Source organism: Mastacembelus armatus, chromosome 7 (genome assembly GCF_900324485.2).
Source record: "Mastacembelus armatus chromosome 7, fMasArm1.2, whole genome shotgun sequence".
Classification (NCBI taxonomy): Eukaryota; Metazoa; Chordata; class Actinopteri; order Synbranchiformes; family Mastacembelidae; genus Mastacembelus; species Mastacembelus armatus.
The window spans coordinates 23,686,375-23,702,753 of NC_046639.1; the positions used below are offsets into that span (position 1 = coordinate 23,686,375).

General features: G+C 39.9%; 1 protein-coding gene across 1 annotated transcript in view; it reads left to right on the forward strand.

Moving 5' to 3' along the window:
* The first annotated feature begins 1,716 nt into the window (after positions 1 to 1,716).
* The window catches only part of ajap1 (adherens junctions associated protein 1), a 30,056-nt gene continuing 15,393 nt past the window's right edge, over positions 1,717 to 16,379 (forward strand). The window contains exon 1 of the mRNA XM_026333400.1: positions 1,717 to 1,845. Within this exon, the coding sequence (XP_026189185.1) occupies positions 1,817 to 1,845 (29 nt within the window). The 5' untranslated portion in view covers positions 1,717 to 1,816. The remainder of the gene's footprint in view (positions 1,846 to 16,379) is intronic.

A 16,379-nucleotide genomic window follows, 5' to 3' on the forward strand; every position in this document is an offset into this window, starting at 1 on the left:
TAAATATTAGGAGAAAACAGTTAATGTCAAGTTGGGGAGTAATAAAAACAAGACCACAATAAACTTAATGACTTTCATGCTATTTCATATGACTTGAATCACAAAATAGCTTTTTGGTGAAGCTGACACTGACTAATGTTGACCAAAGTGCAGCATTCCCCTTACAGACGTTATGTGAGCTGCTTAGGCATAAACACTCTAAACACTTATAGCCTTTACCTGGTCACCAGGGACAGAAGCAAACTGGACAGAAAATCAGTAGAAACTGAAATAAAAGCTTGACTTTGGTACCTGCCTGTATCAAAATGATACTGTAGCATAGGTCCAATCACACCACTACCCCCCCTTAACCTGACCTGACCTAGGAACGCTGAGATAAATGAGCCGACAACACATCACAGCCTGCACCAGTTTTTACTCAGATTACAAACGTCTTTGGAAACAAAAACATACAGTTGGAATAAACACAATTTAATTACTTCAAAATATCAGCTCAATGTGGCACGGACTGACATTGTTTTCTGTAATGTTTGGTTATTGTTCTGAAAGTTTCTAGTGAGGTTTTTATTGAAAGAGCAACCAATTTTGAATGTGGTTTGTTGTGTCAACAGTGCTTGTTAGTGCCACTGGTATAAACTGCCAGTATTAATTCCAATAATAATGAACTTATCACAGGTTAATTGAATGGCCCCTTAATTTTAAGCCTAGAGCAGAGAAGAGATCAAGGCCAAGCTGTCAGGAGCTGTGGGTGTCTAAACCAAAGGTCACATCATGTGTCACTGGACTCAACGGGCCTATCAGCAGGGCCAGTTTTCCACATGATCTGACTACACATACATGTTTCCTCATTCCCACACTGCCATCCACCTCTGTACCGTCCTGGACGGCGCTGCCTTTCACCCCGACACTCAGTGTGCACCCACTTGACGTGAGACACTCCGGCACATGACATATTTAGCTTTAAAATGACGTCACGGCAGCGTGAGGCTCAGCAGGCAGGTCGTTCGTCAGTCGGAGAGAAGAGGAGCAGCAGGAGGAGACGGACCAGCCTCATCTCCTCTCTAATGACAAGCTCTCATCCCCCCTCTGTCCAACTCCTCTGAAACAACTCTCATCCTCCAGGCTTCTCCTTCGTCTCTCCCCCTCTTCCTTTTTTCAGTTGCAGTTCCTGTTTTTTCCCCTTCTTTACTTTACCTAACCTCTCCGCTCCCCATCACCTCCTCTGGAGATGTGAGTAGATAATGAGGACCCCCTGCCAGCGGTGACTTGTCTCCCCCCGTGCTTCAGACCCGAACATCCTCACCTCTATCCCCACCTCTTTTTTATTTTTGGACGTTAATCTGCCTTTTACCGATGTAGGAGAAGGTGCGCTGTCATTTCAGCGACGAGGATGCCAACTACATGCCTTGTTTGTGCTCTGCGCATCCTACAATTTGGTTTTTTCCAGCCGGGGAGAAATGAAAGATTTGCGTGAAGGCAAAGTTTGAGGGTATCTCTTTTGATTTCCCGCTCACCTGTCCGCCCACACGCGCGTACCTTTCTCTTTTTAACTGATAAGACGGAAGCTAATCATCAATAGAACAATAACTTCACACAGAGCTGACACTGGGGTTCTGAAGTGGGATTTGGAAGCGCTATTGGAGGAATTTGATGTGCGCAACGTTGAAGGATATGGCTTAAATAATGTTTGCGTTAATGACAGCTGGAGTAAGATCCGTCACTTGAGTGTTTCTATCAGCTAGTGTCGACTTTGGTAGAAACCCAGCTAAATGGGAGGATACCTAGAGGACTGAGTCGGATTCGGCAGTCGAGAAAAATGTGGATAAAACGGAGTGTTGCGCGCAGGTAAGAGACGAACATTTCTAAGACTATTTCCTCTTATTGCAAAGACACTGTGAGGAGCGAGTGTTCCGAGGGACCAGAAAGTGCAGATATGGTTTGATATTTGACTCTGCTGTTCGACAACATGTTGTCTCAGGTTGTTGTTTTTTTTTTTTTAATCTACGCCACTGCAAGTTCTGAGAGTCTGCTGGAATTGAATTGGATGAGATGTATCCAAAGGTCTGTCTGTTTAAAAAAAAAACAACACGGCAAACGTAGGAGCCGCTGTACCAAAGTTCTTTAAATACGACGAACGTATAAATATATGTATTTGCTGTAGCGTCGCGGCTGAGGAACATTGAGGCGGAGGCGTTGCATGAACATGTTTTGTGATGTTTAAAAAGAAGAAAACGATGTAAAAGTTCACATGCTGTACGCTGGGGGTCGCCAACAGCTCGGCACAAGCGACACACGTACACTTTACATACACACCCGCGCGCTCAAAACGCATGTGTGGGCTACAGACGCACGCGCGCACACGCAGGCTCAAGGTTAGGTCTGTCGCCTCCTCCCCACGTGTGAGAACAAACACTTGCACGCGCTCCAACAGAAGCACGCACTTATTAAGGTAATTAGAAGAAAATCTACATCGAAAAATATGAGGTACACATGGAAGTCAGGCGTCTATAAACACATTTTTATATCAAATGATACACATCTGGTTTGTTGCTTTGAGAGTTTGAAGTGTCATTTACAGTGGATGCAGTGGGAACACTTGGAAGGTCTGTACTGGGATAAATCCTTGATTTGTTTATTTATTTATTGAATAACAAGAAGAAATGGGCAGTGAGCATGTGCAGAGAAAGATTCTGTGGGCTACCTGTTCAACAGATTAAAAAAAAAAAAACGGACCACCTACAGAAAATACATATGTGGGTGTAAAAGCAACATCACAGACTTTTGCAAAACAGCAGAGAAGGATTAATGTTTCAATAAATAAAGAATTTAAAGCCAAGGATTTTGCAGACGGCCACTACAGTTACAGCAGCCTTAGTGCCTCATTAATACACCCTGAGGAACAGGGCTGGCTGACAACCAAATATCATCTTTGATAGACTTTGATGGCGTGATAATATTCTTTAATTTCACAAAACTTTGTCATTGAAACTATTCCTAGTGAATTTTAATTAAAATCTAGTATTTGTTGTAAAATATGTGAGGATTTCTCTGATCTCAACACAGAAAACTGAACATTAGTTTGTTCATTTTATAGGTGATTTTTCATAAATGTATCAAAATGCATTATATCAATATCAATATCAATTATCATTCTGATAACTATGTTAATGTTATTTAGCCAGGCTTTCAACCATACTGCCCTGCCCTAGTGTGGAAGAAGGGTGAAGCCTGCTTCATTTAAATTGAGTGTTTAGTTAAATAGATGCTATGGCTCAGGATGCAGATGTGAAAAAATGTGCTAATAGATGGATGCGGCATGCCAGCGTGTCATCTCAATGGGAAGGAAATAGCCCATGGTGCATTGCCGCTTATAAGTGTCATTCAGTCAAAATAATAGGTTTCCCAAGTGTCAGACGTGCGTGTATCTCAAAGAAAATGAAGTTAGTTTTGATCTGAGCGGGAGTCAGTAATGGTAGAAAATATAACAAGCTGGAACAAGAGGGTGTCTCACTTGAGGGTTAATCAGCAGGGATTCAATTCTTCCCAAGCCGGCATCTCCAGGTTCAGTCTTATATGGACCTTACGTATTTTTAGGTTCCCCATGGTGAGCTCTCATATTGCCGAGGCACCGGAGATGCTATCAGGCCTAGGCACACTGCAGCTGCAAAATGTTACTGGCAGAGACACCAGTTGCCTTTCAGGAGGGCTTCATTTGTCATTTTCACTTGCCTACAACAGGAGAGTTAAGAACAGGTGACTGTGCCTACACATACCTAGCTTTTTCTTGCCATAAATGGGGATAGGGTAGCTGTGACATGCCAAGTGAGAGGGATGGAAACTCAAAAAGATGCTTACAATTTAAAAAATGAGGTAAAAAAAAGAGAAGTTGAGCTCTGAGCTATAAGAGCTGTGGACTTACGTCCTGATGATCATATGCTTAGTATTCCCTGTTATTATCCCCGTAAAAAGAAAAACAAAGAAAGAAAAACGTTTTGTATCTGACTGATTAATACTATTCTGATTAATATCACTGGGTTAATGAACTAGACTTCCCAATGTATTATACTTTACACTGAGGTGTTTTCTCCAGTGGGAAGAAATTGCTCTTGCTCTGTGTAATCAGTCTAGAGTCTGTGTATGGCGCCGTCCTCATAGTTAGCTCTGCCAACTCCACTACTCAGCGTGGCATTACTATATACCATCAGATATTCAGATATTCCTGTGATTTAGGTGCCATCCTAATAGCCTCTATGAGGGTTATTAACTGGGCCTCTCTGGAGCATGATTAACCTAATTTGCAGTGAAATAGGCTGTGTTGCTTCTCTGAGATCCTATCCTCTAGAGATGTGTGTGCATGTCTCTGTGTGTGAGTGTGTGTGCAGGCGTGTTGTAAACACCCTGTGCTCAGCAGTCTGTTAAATCCAGAAGGACCAAAACAGGTTGCCCCTTTGAAATAGCATAAGAGACAAAACAGACATAGACACTAGTTCATCTGACCATTCTGGAAATACCACCCAGAGAGAAAGAGAAGCGAAGAAGCGAGAAACTGGCTGTTGCTAAGGACAGGGGTGAACCATAAATGACTCATCATTCACTGGCAAAGCAGTTAGTGGAGAGGAGACATTAGATTTGAACTGAATCATGACTGCTTTTCCAACCATTACATTATAATAGCATAGTGGCTGGATTAGAAGAGAGGTGTGGAATTCATTTCATATAGCTTTTGGAAATCTAATTTAAAGTTATGTATAAATATTCATTAACAAGGATGATAAATATAATACTATATATTATAGACACAGTTTAATGATTAGCCCCAAACCTTAATGATTTTTTCTGAGATTTGGAACTGTGTCTAACTGTACTGTGCTCAGTTTTCTTTAAACTCACATTTTCTGTGAGCTAATTGGTTAGAGTTAATAGGTCTAACAGTGACACTGCTTCATTCCTAAATATAATCACCACATTCTGATCTCATGAAACCCTAGTCAATATTCTCGCCATAGTGCCAGCAGCCCTCAGCCTGATTGGGTTTAATGACCAGATTGTCCCATTTGGTCTGCGTGAGACACTTGCATTGCTGTTTGCATTACACTGAAGCAGAGCTATCACACAAAGTGAAGGAACTAACAGCACGGAGCCCATGCTTGATTCATGTAGTGAGCTTTTGCTGGATCAATACTGCCTCTACAAAGGATCAGATTTATCCGTCATGGCCACTAACTGGCCTTCTCCTAGCACGAGGGGCATCTCTCAGTGGGCCACTTTCCACTAAAATACTCCAGAAATGAACAAAACAAAGTGTCCCCCCTCCCTTTTTATTTGTTCTCAAAAGGTCTCTGGTAATTGACTGGACTGTGATGTGAGCTGATAAGGTGAAATAAAAACTTTGACAGTGAGGCGCTAAGTTGAATATTGTCTTGTCTGTCTGATCGTTTTTCACCCTATTCCCCTGCTCTTTCCACCCTCCTATCTTTTTTAGCATGTGGTGGCAGGAGTCTTTAAGTCAGTGATGTAACAGCCCAGGTTGTTGGACCTTAGGTCCCCTTAAACCACGGCCATGCACGCTGCACCCCTTTTCTCTTTTGTTTGCTTCCGTCTATGAATTATGTTCCTACCTCAGCAATGCAACAATATTTCTTACAGTACAACCAGCTGCTGCAGCTCAGCTTTACAGGCATGGCTGGAGCCTGTTTGTGTTTGTCTGTGTGTGTTGCACACTACCAAAACATTTGGAAAATTTGATAGAATATTTGCCTCCCAAAGGGCTGCTACACAGAAGCAATCCATAAATCTCTGGAACACTTTGGAGAGCCAACTGTGGTATTTATCTCCCTAATGCTGGATATCTACTGAGGAGAGCTTAACTCCTATACCTCAGTGCCTGTATTTTTCACAGCCATGCAACCACTTGCAGCTGATATCCAAGAAAAACACAACCAACATGTTGCGATAATTCAAAACAGTACGTTTTGATTTATGAGAAAAAGATGTTCAGTGGTAAAATGTGTTACAGATGTCCAGAGGAACACAGGTGCTGTACTGCAGCGTGGTGGCAACCTCCAATTTAAAAATTCAAAACTGCAGGTCGTGAATCTACGAGATGATTGTCCGGCTCCCACCACTAATGTTGCTGACCTGTATTTTGAATAATAACAAATTTCCTACAGTAATAAAGCTCATATGACAAAGACATGTAGCCTCTGAATAACAGGCAATCAATATTTAAATGCTACAATTTGCTTTTGTTCCTGAGATAAAAGTAAATTCTAAATCCTAATTTTAATTTCTGTCTAAGATTAAAAAAATTGAAATGTGTGACTGCGAACAGGATTTTCTTAAAGAAGCAGGATACCTGAGTGATCTGTCAGTTTCTTCAGGTGTTTTGTTGTTGATGGGTGGGAAATGAGAGCAGTGTTTGTGAACACCTGGCCAGTCTCAACATATCTGGCACTCCGTTGATGTCAAGAGGCATGTCACTTAGGTGGAGCTAGGGATGTAGAAGGATTTAGCCATCATAATCAAAAAATTAGAAACACAACATAGAGGGAATGTGCAATTTGTTTCCTGTGTATCTTGGCAATAGAGCTTGCCTCCACAGAGCCATTTGCTTGTGTGTCTGTGAGTATGTGTGTATACATGCTGTGTTATATTTGCCCTCTCGCTTAGTCTGAGAGCTTGAGCACACAGGCCTCTTCAGTTTCAACAAAGACATGATTGCATATTCAACAGGCTGCAAATAGAGACCCAGACGCATCACAGTTCCTTCCTTTAGTGGACAGAGGAGGAACCTGTGATTTTTTTGTGACCAATTTTTTAAGATTTCATGTTTTCTCCAATAACATGTATGCTTGAATCTGATAACCACAAATGTTAGTCGCCTTTTTTTCCCCCCATTGAAATTGTTAATAATTATATAATGAGTAAATAACTATGAATGTGATAGGATTATAAGCATTTTGACCTGCACGTCTGAAGTACTGTCAAAATAACACCTGCTCCTTAAAAACAGACATGAAATATGACATTCATCAGATCAAAAATCTGTTTTCAGTCCTTAAATCCCATAAGCTGCCACCACCCTGATCTTCCCACAGAAATAAAATTGCTATCAGCGCCTCATCTCTGACAAATACTTTGCAAAAAGCCAGAAGAGAGAGAGAGAGAGAGAGAGAGAGTGGAAAATGTGCCAAGCAAAGAAAAAATGAGCAGAAGTGGATTAAAATAACAATAGAGCAAGAGAGTTAATGGTTCATTTTGAGTTGCTGCCACAATACAGCACTGTCTGAGAACTTTAATATTTGGTAACAGAAGTATGCTGAATGTCATTCTTTGCTTCTAACATGTGAACTTATTAGAGCACATTAAGGCAGACACTTATGATGAATTGGGCTGTTCTTCAGTGGAGAATTTACTTTAATGTGTGACAAACAACGTGCTAAGATTTGTCTTCAGAGTCAAAACAGATTCTATTGTGTCCAGGACTGTGGGCCAGGTGCCAGTTAAAATGAGTTTTAGATGGAATAATGGAACAAGCCATGTAGCCTCATAATTCATAAATATCCAATATGCAGCACCATTCATCAAGGTTGCAGAGAATTCCTTTCAGCATTTTGTATACCTTCTGACATTTTCAATTTGCTTTATCATTAACAGTTTATTGAGTTTATTGGACTGGAAAGGCAGCTCTGCCATATTTTTCATTTGAATAACACATTTCTCTGAGAAGTTCAGCATTTGTAATGGCCATATATTTTCCTAAATGACAGTTGGGTATTTCTTTCAAACTGTATGCATGATTGCATTCCCTTGTGTGGATTTGAAATGAAATGATTCCAGTCAATTTAGGCATTATCTCTCAAGAGACACCTTGGTTATGCTAGACTGTAGTTCTGGTCTTCTTGTGTGGTTTTAGTGATCGGTGCATTACGATGTGGAGGGGAAATGAGGTGAGTTTAGGCTACAGGTGATACATTACCGTAGTGTCAGTAAATCTTTTGACTAAAAATAACAGCTACAAGGTCTTTTGCATAGTTATGTTTATAGTCAGTCACTGATTAAATATTCATTATTTACCATTTACAAGCTGTTTGTTTACAAGCATGGTTGTCTATTTACAAGCCAATCATTACTGTGACTGCCTTTGTCAATTGTGCTATTAAAGTAATCCCAATTTTGATGCCATGAATTAACACTGTAAATGGAGGCACATTGGTACTGTAGCGTCAAATTTCTGTTCAGAAGTCTCATGCAACTTTGGCTGTGTTGTTACATTTTCCTCCTCTGTTCCTCCATAATTTTTCATGATGACATAACCTCATGCTGCATCAACCTCACAGGCAGTGTTTGAAAGCTGGGGTCAACATTTGGGTTAGGGCCAGAGTTTGGGATAGGGATTCACGGTCTGATTTGGCACCCTTCTGCTCCCTGAACTGCGAGATGCAGGCAAAGCCAACTGTGTGGAGACCAACTCAGCTCTTGTAATTCCTCACCAGTGAATCCATCAGTCACTCTTTCAAAACTCTAAAGAAGCACTTTACTGAAACTGGACTAAAAATGTACAGTAAAAGTCAAGTACAAGTGAAACAAAACGTCCTACACTTGTTACACAGAAGCTTCCCAGCTGAGTTGTTTAATGTTAAGGTTGTCTCAGCTTTACAGTACGTCTTTGCTGACCTCCTCCTGAAAACTCTGATTATTCTGGGTCATCCTCTTTTAAAGCTACATGCTCGAATTAATGGAACTGGGAAGGGCAGCGAAGGACTGTTATCATGCCCTCATTTTCTCAATGCACTGCTGCTGAATCAAAATAAATCTGTTTTCCCTCACTATGCCCAGAGGGGTCAATTATTTCCATAAGATGTAAATTTATGTTTTCTATACAAACGCAGGGCAGTTATCAGATATTAAAAGCAACGCCACTAAGTGTCAGCGATGCAATTGTTTACTTTGCATCAGTGATTCAGGTTTTTATTGTTGTTTTTTTTTTAAGAGGTCAGTCTGGTCTTTGGGGATAAGTAGCATTTCCAGCTCCCTAAGGCTTCATGCATTTGAGTTCACTGTGATCCTAATTTGGCATGAACCTTCCTCCATTATTGAAAGCTTAGGTCTGTTATCGCAGTGTGACAGTGCAGGATGTCATCAATGTACTGTATATTCATCAGTCTGAGCTGACCAAGCAGTGATCTGTGGAGCAGAAGACGGGTGTGTTTCCTCTGGCTGGTGGTGCACCAAAACAACAGCACTTGTCCTTTTTCTGAATCACTTGTAGTGTGTTTAAGTGTAGATTAGTTGGTCTGGTGAAAACATGAATAAAAAAAAAGGTTTTGAAAATAATTCAGTGTTCTGTGTTTAAATGTGAGTAGAGGCGATTCATCGTTGGTTTTAGTCTCTGTATGGGGATTGTTGAAATCACTATTAATAAAGAAAACAGTCAGCCTTATTTTTTAAATGTTTTTGTGATTCCTATGGACAATTTAGAGTCACCAATCAACCTGACGTACATGTTTTTGGACTGTGGGAGGAAACCAGATTAGCTGGAGAAAACCCACACAAGCACAGGGAGAACATGACGGGTTGACGGGTTGTGAACCTGGGCCCATCTTGCTGTGAGGCAACAGTGCTAACCACTCAACCACAGCCCACATTTAAAATCATATAATTTAATGTAATTAAAAAGTGATTAAATTTGGTTGTTTATTCAATGTTTCTGGTTTTAGCAGCAGCATTTAACAGACACGATTTTCCACATCCTCTAAATCATCATGGGATAAACATCCACAATGTAACAACAGTAATATTAGTAATTAGAGATTTACAACTGAGGCTGCTGCAAAATGGACCTTAGAAGAAGGCGTTCTTGTTTATCATCAATATAAAAGAAGCAAAGTGACAATGATCAAGTACAGGAGCCACTGTGCTACTAAATGTTCATAGGACCTGGACCTATTTGTGTATTTTCTAGTTAATATCAAGTTAACCAGGAACACAGTTCACTTTAAGCCCTTCTATTTAGCATCTACACAAAAACATACACTAATAAATGCTTTATAAAATGACATTGTATGTTAAAGTATTTACTAATGTAATTTACATGTAAATAATTCAAATATTTCCATTGAACATATTATAACAAAGCCTTTTGTTACCAGCATCTATTTCAGGCCCTACAGGTGTAGTAGTACTTGGTGACAAATACATTAATAAATACACGTCCTTATGCGCACACGTGTGTGTGTGTGTGTGTGTGTGTGTGTGTGTGTGTGTGTGTATATATGTAAACCTTTCAGTCACTAGTTGCTCTCTCTCTCTCAAACACACACACACACACACACACACACACTTGGGGGGCATTGTTGTAATTTCATGAAGCAGTCAAATGCAGCTTGTATTGCCACTGGGGTCCAATCTGCACTCTTGTATGCACTGCTGTCATAGTGACTCATCTGAAAAGAGAAGTGTCCTTGTTCTATGGCCTGGATGTTATCAGAGAGTTTTTAACACCCAGAGGGGTAAGACTGCCACACAGCTCCTTCCCTGTTCTCTCTTTTTTTCCTCCATCTCTGTCGCTCTCTTAGGGGGATATGGGGTTTGCATTGGCATTACCCTATCTCTATTTTAGGAGTCTTCTCCCCAGTGTGAACTTGCTGTGTTTGGGGCTGGGGATCTAGAAAGGTGCAGTGAAAGGAAGCACATTTTAGCAACATAGATACAGGGGCTAATGGTATATCTTGAAGCATATATATGACTTTAAAGAAGACATAAGCCCACATGCCCCTGGAGGAACATCCTGACAAAGATGTCTCATTAGGTTACCATGGCACGGAAATACATTATGGTTTTTTGGTTTTTTGAAAAAGCAATCTTTGTTTAACTACCATATTTAATATGCTATTTTTACTGAAATATAAGGCTGAATAAAACCTGAATTAGACCACCAGAATAAACATAGCCATTGTCTAGACACTGGAGATGCTGACTAAGTAATCCTTATTGTGCTGAAACTAGCAGTAGAATTTGTTTTGCTCACTCCATGTGTATGGCTCAGCCTAGAGGCTTTAGTTTCTAAAACTGGTTACGATTAAACATTTCAATACTAAAGCTTGAATCACAGGTGGAGAGGTTGTCAGAAGGTCTAGCCTTTCCTCAAGGAACCACTGGAAACTTAGCAACATATGTCCTGGTATTTTAGAGCATATGTGCATATTTGGACCGACAGCTGCAACAAAATACTACAGTACAACTGCACTATCACTGTAACACACACACTTGCTGAATTCTTGTCCTAATGTACCACTGGCTGTACCAGAGGAAGTGAACAATAGCAGGGAACAGTTTCATATTGTTCATTCCTAGGATATTCCTGGCTGGATTTTTATGCAAAATGGCTAACCAGATGGCATAATGGAAGACGGAAATGTTATGGTGAAAAGCCATCACTTACTTTACCTTTCACAGAGTAGTGCAGGTGAAAAGTGATCTCAGTACAGAATGTATGTTGATCTTACTGAAACGTTGCACTCATCACTTGCATGCTATATTTACAAAGCAATAATACCAATTCCATAACATTTCCCTGAATGGGATAAAGTAAATGTTTGGTGGGGAAATATTCACAAAAGCATATTAGCAATGTATTTCTATCCCAAGATATATTACTTGACTTACAAACACCTTTGCAGGCATCTGACAGAACTGGGTTAGTGTTTAATATATCTGCCTGTTTATGTCCAAGGAAACACAAACACACCTCAACTAAAACAGGATTCAATATGCCTCTGCCAAAAATCAGTGTCTGTAAAAGCATTCAGTTGTCTGTAATGGAAGAAAGACAGCATCTAGAAATCTAATAAAACAAAAGTATCAAATAATTAATAATTCATGTAATATGGATTGTGTAAACTTAATTTTAAAAAGTCCAGAAAGATGGTGATTTACTAGTCCACACAACAACAAACAAATGTCAGAAAGGAAAAGTCAAGACAGTGAAAACAAGTTTACTGTTGCCATGCAATCTTCCTGCTCATTGTGACCTCCTGCTGTGTCTGTTTGGATCCACCAGTGAAAACCATCCACTGTAGCTGGAAACTTTATGAACTCTAGCTGCTGAACCTTTTCCCCAGTGGATTTTTTTTTTCCAAGTGCTGTTTTTAAAAGTGTGTAGGAGAGACATGTTCACCTTGTAAATGCTCTATCAAATGCTAGTGCTATCCTCAATAAAAACACAGGTTATTTTTTTGTACACTGAAATTGTCAACACAAGGCTGAAGAGCGGCATCATTCCCGGCTTGGGAAAATTCCCACTGAGAAGTTAAAAAAAGAAAACCACAGATTCAGGCTAAATTCTGCCTGGCAGATAATGTCTGCCATCACACCCAGCTTTTCGGCAGAGGTAGAGTCACCTTCAACACCTTTCAATGGCTATGTTTGCTGGAAAATTATGTGTACTCAGTGGCATGGCTGTAGAGACCATACTGATAAAATGTCTATTGATGGCAGCTTGGGGACACACGGCGAGGAGATTGAAAAAGGCATGCCTTTTTCACCTCCCTCAGGTGGGAAGAGCATCTGCTGAGGCCTCACTTCTGCAAACTCTGCAGAAGTTCTAATTAAGACCTACTTCGCACAAGTGATCACAGTGTGGTGATGACACGGAAGTGGGCCAGAGACACAGTGCAGAAGACAATAATTAGGTACAATATCTGATTAGCTTCAGAGATAATAGTTTTGTTTTAGTGGGTCTGACAGGACGCAAAGGATGAGTTCAAAGAGTCAGATAATCCTTCATTAGCCCCTTGTACTCTCATGACAATACTTTATATACGTTATAAGGAAGGAATCTGGCTCCAAATTTCGACGTAGCTCCCATGTGCAATGTTGCTTTAATGTATTCTTAACTGTTATGCCGATTTTTGTTAAGCTTGACTTCTTGTGATTACTAAAACATCGAGGCTCTGTGAAGCATTTTTAAAAGGCTTCAGAGAAGCCTTTTAAGTTGTCCCCATTCACAGAGGCTATATCCTGCCCTTTGTTTTCTTTGCTTATCTGTGCCCCACTGCCACATGGTTTGCAGAATTTCTCTGCATAATAACCTACACAGCCCTCAACTACTTTGATCTTTTCTATGGGAAGAGCAGACTCATCAAGCACTGGGCATTGCTCGCCTTTTTCAAGATACTTGACATCTTGCAAGCCTTAAATATTTGATGCATTTCTTCTACGATATAAAATGGTGAATGTAATTGGCCAAACCATTGTTGTGTGTTGTCTGATCAGATTGTATATTTATATAATACTGATTTGTTTTGTCCAGAGAACAAAAAGGCCATTCACATGCATTGGAACACAGGTGCCTACTCGTAGATCGTGTGAAAACACCTGAGTCAGTTTCATTTCTTAGTGAAAACTGTGTTTTAAGGTTCTGAAACACCAGAGTTGGTTTTTGAGTAGTACCACAAAGCACATATATACCATAAAGCGGTCACATACTGTTACACACTGTTTCCATGCTCAACTATTAAACATTGTTTAGTGAGAAATCATATTAAAGCTGTAAATCAACAGAAAGATTGAAATATGATGTGGTTTTTGGACTGTTAGCTGGACAAAAAGTAATAGGAAGATGTCACCTTGTTATCAATTACGACAATTAATCTGATGAATTAAAATAATTGTTAGTTACAAGCCCAAATTATGTTTCAGTATTGGCAATTAAAAATAATAGCAGTGTGGGTGTTTATTATTCAGTCTCCCATGCACAATCAGCTGTCCTCGATATAAGTGTCTAATACAGTGGTTCCTCTACATGTGTGACTCTGCTTAAATTAGCATTTGCACATATAAATGTTTGTGAATGTTGCATCACATCACTGCTGATTTCATACCTACACATGAAATGAGTCATACAGTACTAAGAGTACAGTTGTTCTGGTATTAGAGGAAATACAGAAAAAGTGTTGATGTAATCTATGAGTAAGCTAATGAGTAAGGTTTGAGTCACCAGGTGATTTTCATAGCGGCTACATTGTGATCTAAGTCTTGACCAGGCCTCATGTTATAACCAATTCGTGCTGTTTTTTGGTATTTTTATTGTTGATGTTGCAGAGTATCTGTGTTATGAGTGCAGAAGAGTTTTATCACCCCCTGACAAATCAAGCCGTCCCATAAATTCACCTAGCACAGACCTAGTAATCCCCCATATGCACAATACAGACAGTGTTATTCTGTCACTGGGGGGCATTAAAATCAGCTTTAACAGCTCTATAAGTAACCCTTTGGCAGATGCTACATATGAAGCACAGGGATGGACATGAATGAATACTAGAGTCTCTCATTGTGTTGCTGAGAACAAGAACCCTCAAATGCAGTCTACGCTGAATTCACAGACCATGAAAGACAAGAGGCTGGAATCCAGTGATCATACAACAGTAGGGCACTTCACGTGGGATGTAGACAGCTTCCTCATATACAAAGTAACCTGTATCCTTCGTGGCATAAAACTCTGTATGAATGGCCTTTTTTATTAACCACCCAGCTTTTGCTGAAGCATTTGTGTCAGAATTATGCTCTGAATCTTTTTCTCAGACTTCAAAGGCAGCTCTTCATTCATTCTGGTCTTTTGATGGCATTATGTTGGCTATGTAGGGTTTCCAGTTTCAAGGGAAGGTAAATGGTATTAGCTGTGTGCAAGTCTAATATTTTTCTTGGTTGCACAGCATTATAGCGTGGGTTTTGAAGAGGAGAGTGACAGGAAATCAAAAAATATTCATTTTGGTTCCAGCATACAGTGTGTGTGCTCTGCTGGCAAAGTCTTCAGTTTTTTAGTTAGTTTAAATACTTTCATGTCCACGTCTGCACTTTTTAGACAGCCTTTTGGCCACAGGCATGTTGCAAACATAATTGTTGAATAATATTTACACATGATAAAATTGCAATTTAGAAGTAGAAATCAGAGCTCGAGTCATATGCCAATGATATTTTAATAAACTGAGAAACTCTAATTATGCATTGCAAACTGTGGTTCTTAACCATGAAGATCATGTGTTTAATTTAGGATAGCCTGTCAAGGATTAATCCTTACTCCCCTGACAGTGGCATTTGGTGGAAGCTGCAGAATAAGTTGGAAGTAGATTTACTGAATATAGTACAGCTTAAACTGGCATCGAGGACAGAGGAAAAAGTCAAGCTCGGTAAAACCTCCTCCAGTGCTTTTTCGCATTTGGGCTGAGAAGCATAATCCAAATATATTGCTCCGAAATATCACTTCTTACATATACTGTTACATCACTGGCTCTGTGTTGAATGTCTACATTGCCTGAGTTTGATGAAAGGCAGCACAGGTTGCGATCACAGACATACCCACACCCAGGTATTTCACTCAGCGCTGGCTATCAGCTACAATTGAAAATATAGCAGGCATCAGACTGTGAAAATGAAAGCAAACATGAATTTTTTTTTTTTTTTTTTTTGTGTGTCCATGTTTATTTTGATGGTAGAGATTGTTCCAGACTGTGTGAATGTGAATGACATTCTGTTTTTCCTGGTGTGTCTGTGAGCAGAAGGCCAGGCTGCCTCTTTCATCTGCTGTCTGTCAACTCCTGGTTAAAATCATCATTCCAGTAAGTCTTTAGCTGACCTTCAAACTTCAGTCCTCCGGGCCAACAGACATGCTAATTAACGGTTCGCTCCATAACTTCACAAAGTAATTTCTTTCCTTGTATGTCTGGCTCTAGTACAGCCTTGGAATACTGAGATTTGATACTCGAAAGTAGCTCATTCTGTTACCGGATACTCCCCAATACATATAAAGCAGCACAGACTCAGCTTTAACTTTGCCCAGTCCTAAAAAAAATGAATATCTATGTGGGAATATAGCCTACTCAAATAAGCTTTCACTTCCATGAGCCTGTACGGCCCACAGGCTCTGCACATACAATTACCAAACCTTGTGATTTAAAAAAAAAAAAAGTGAAATGGGTGCAGCAACTCAGAATCAGGAGACATCACAGGCTCCACTAAAAGGGAATTCTTGTCATATTGTTAGCACTTAACAATATACTGATGTAATGATGGTATGATAGCTCATGAGCTCATAAAGTAGGACACCAGACACACATTTCCAGCAGAAAGCAATCTGGTCTGTTCACATTGTGAATACTGCTCTTTATTTGCAGCATGTGCATCGTACTTCCAACTTATATTTACATTATGTTGGACATCAGCGTTAGAGAGAAGTTTGAAACTACAGGTCGTAAGGTCGAAAACATTACACACAGTCCATTCCAGCTGCAATATGTGCTGCTCTTGTATTTATAATTATACTCCCTATTTGTTTAGAACATGTACTATAGGTACTAGTATTTTACTCTGAAAACTGATGA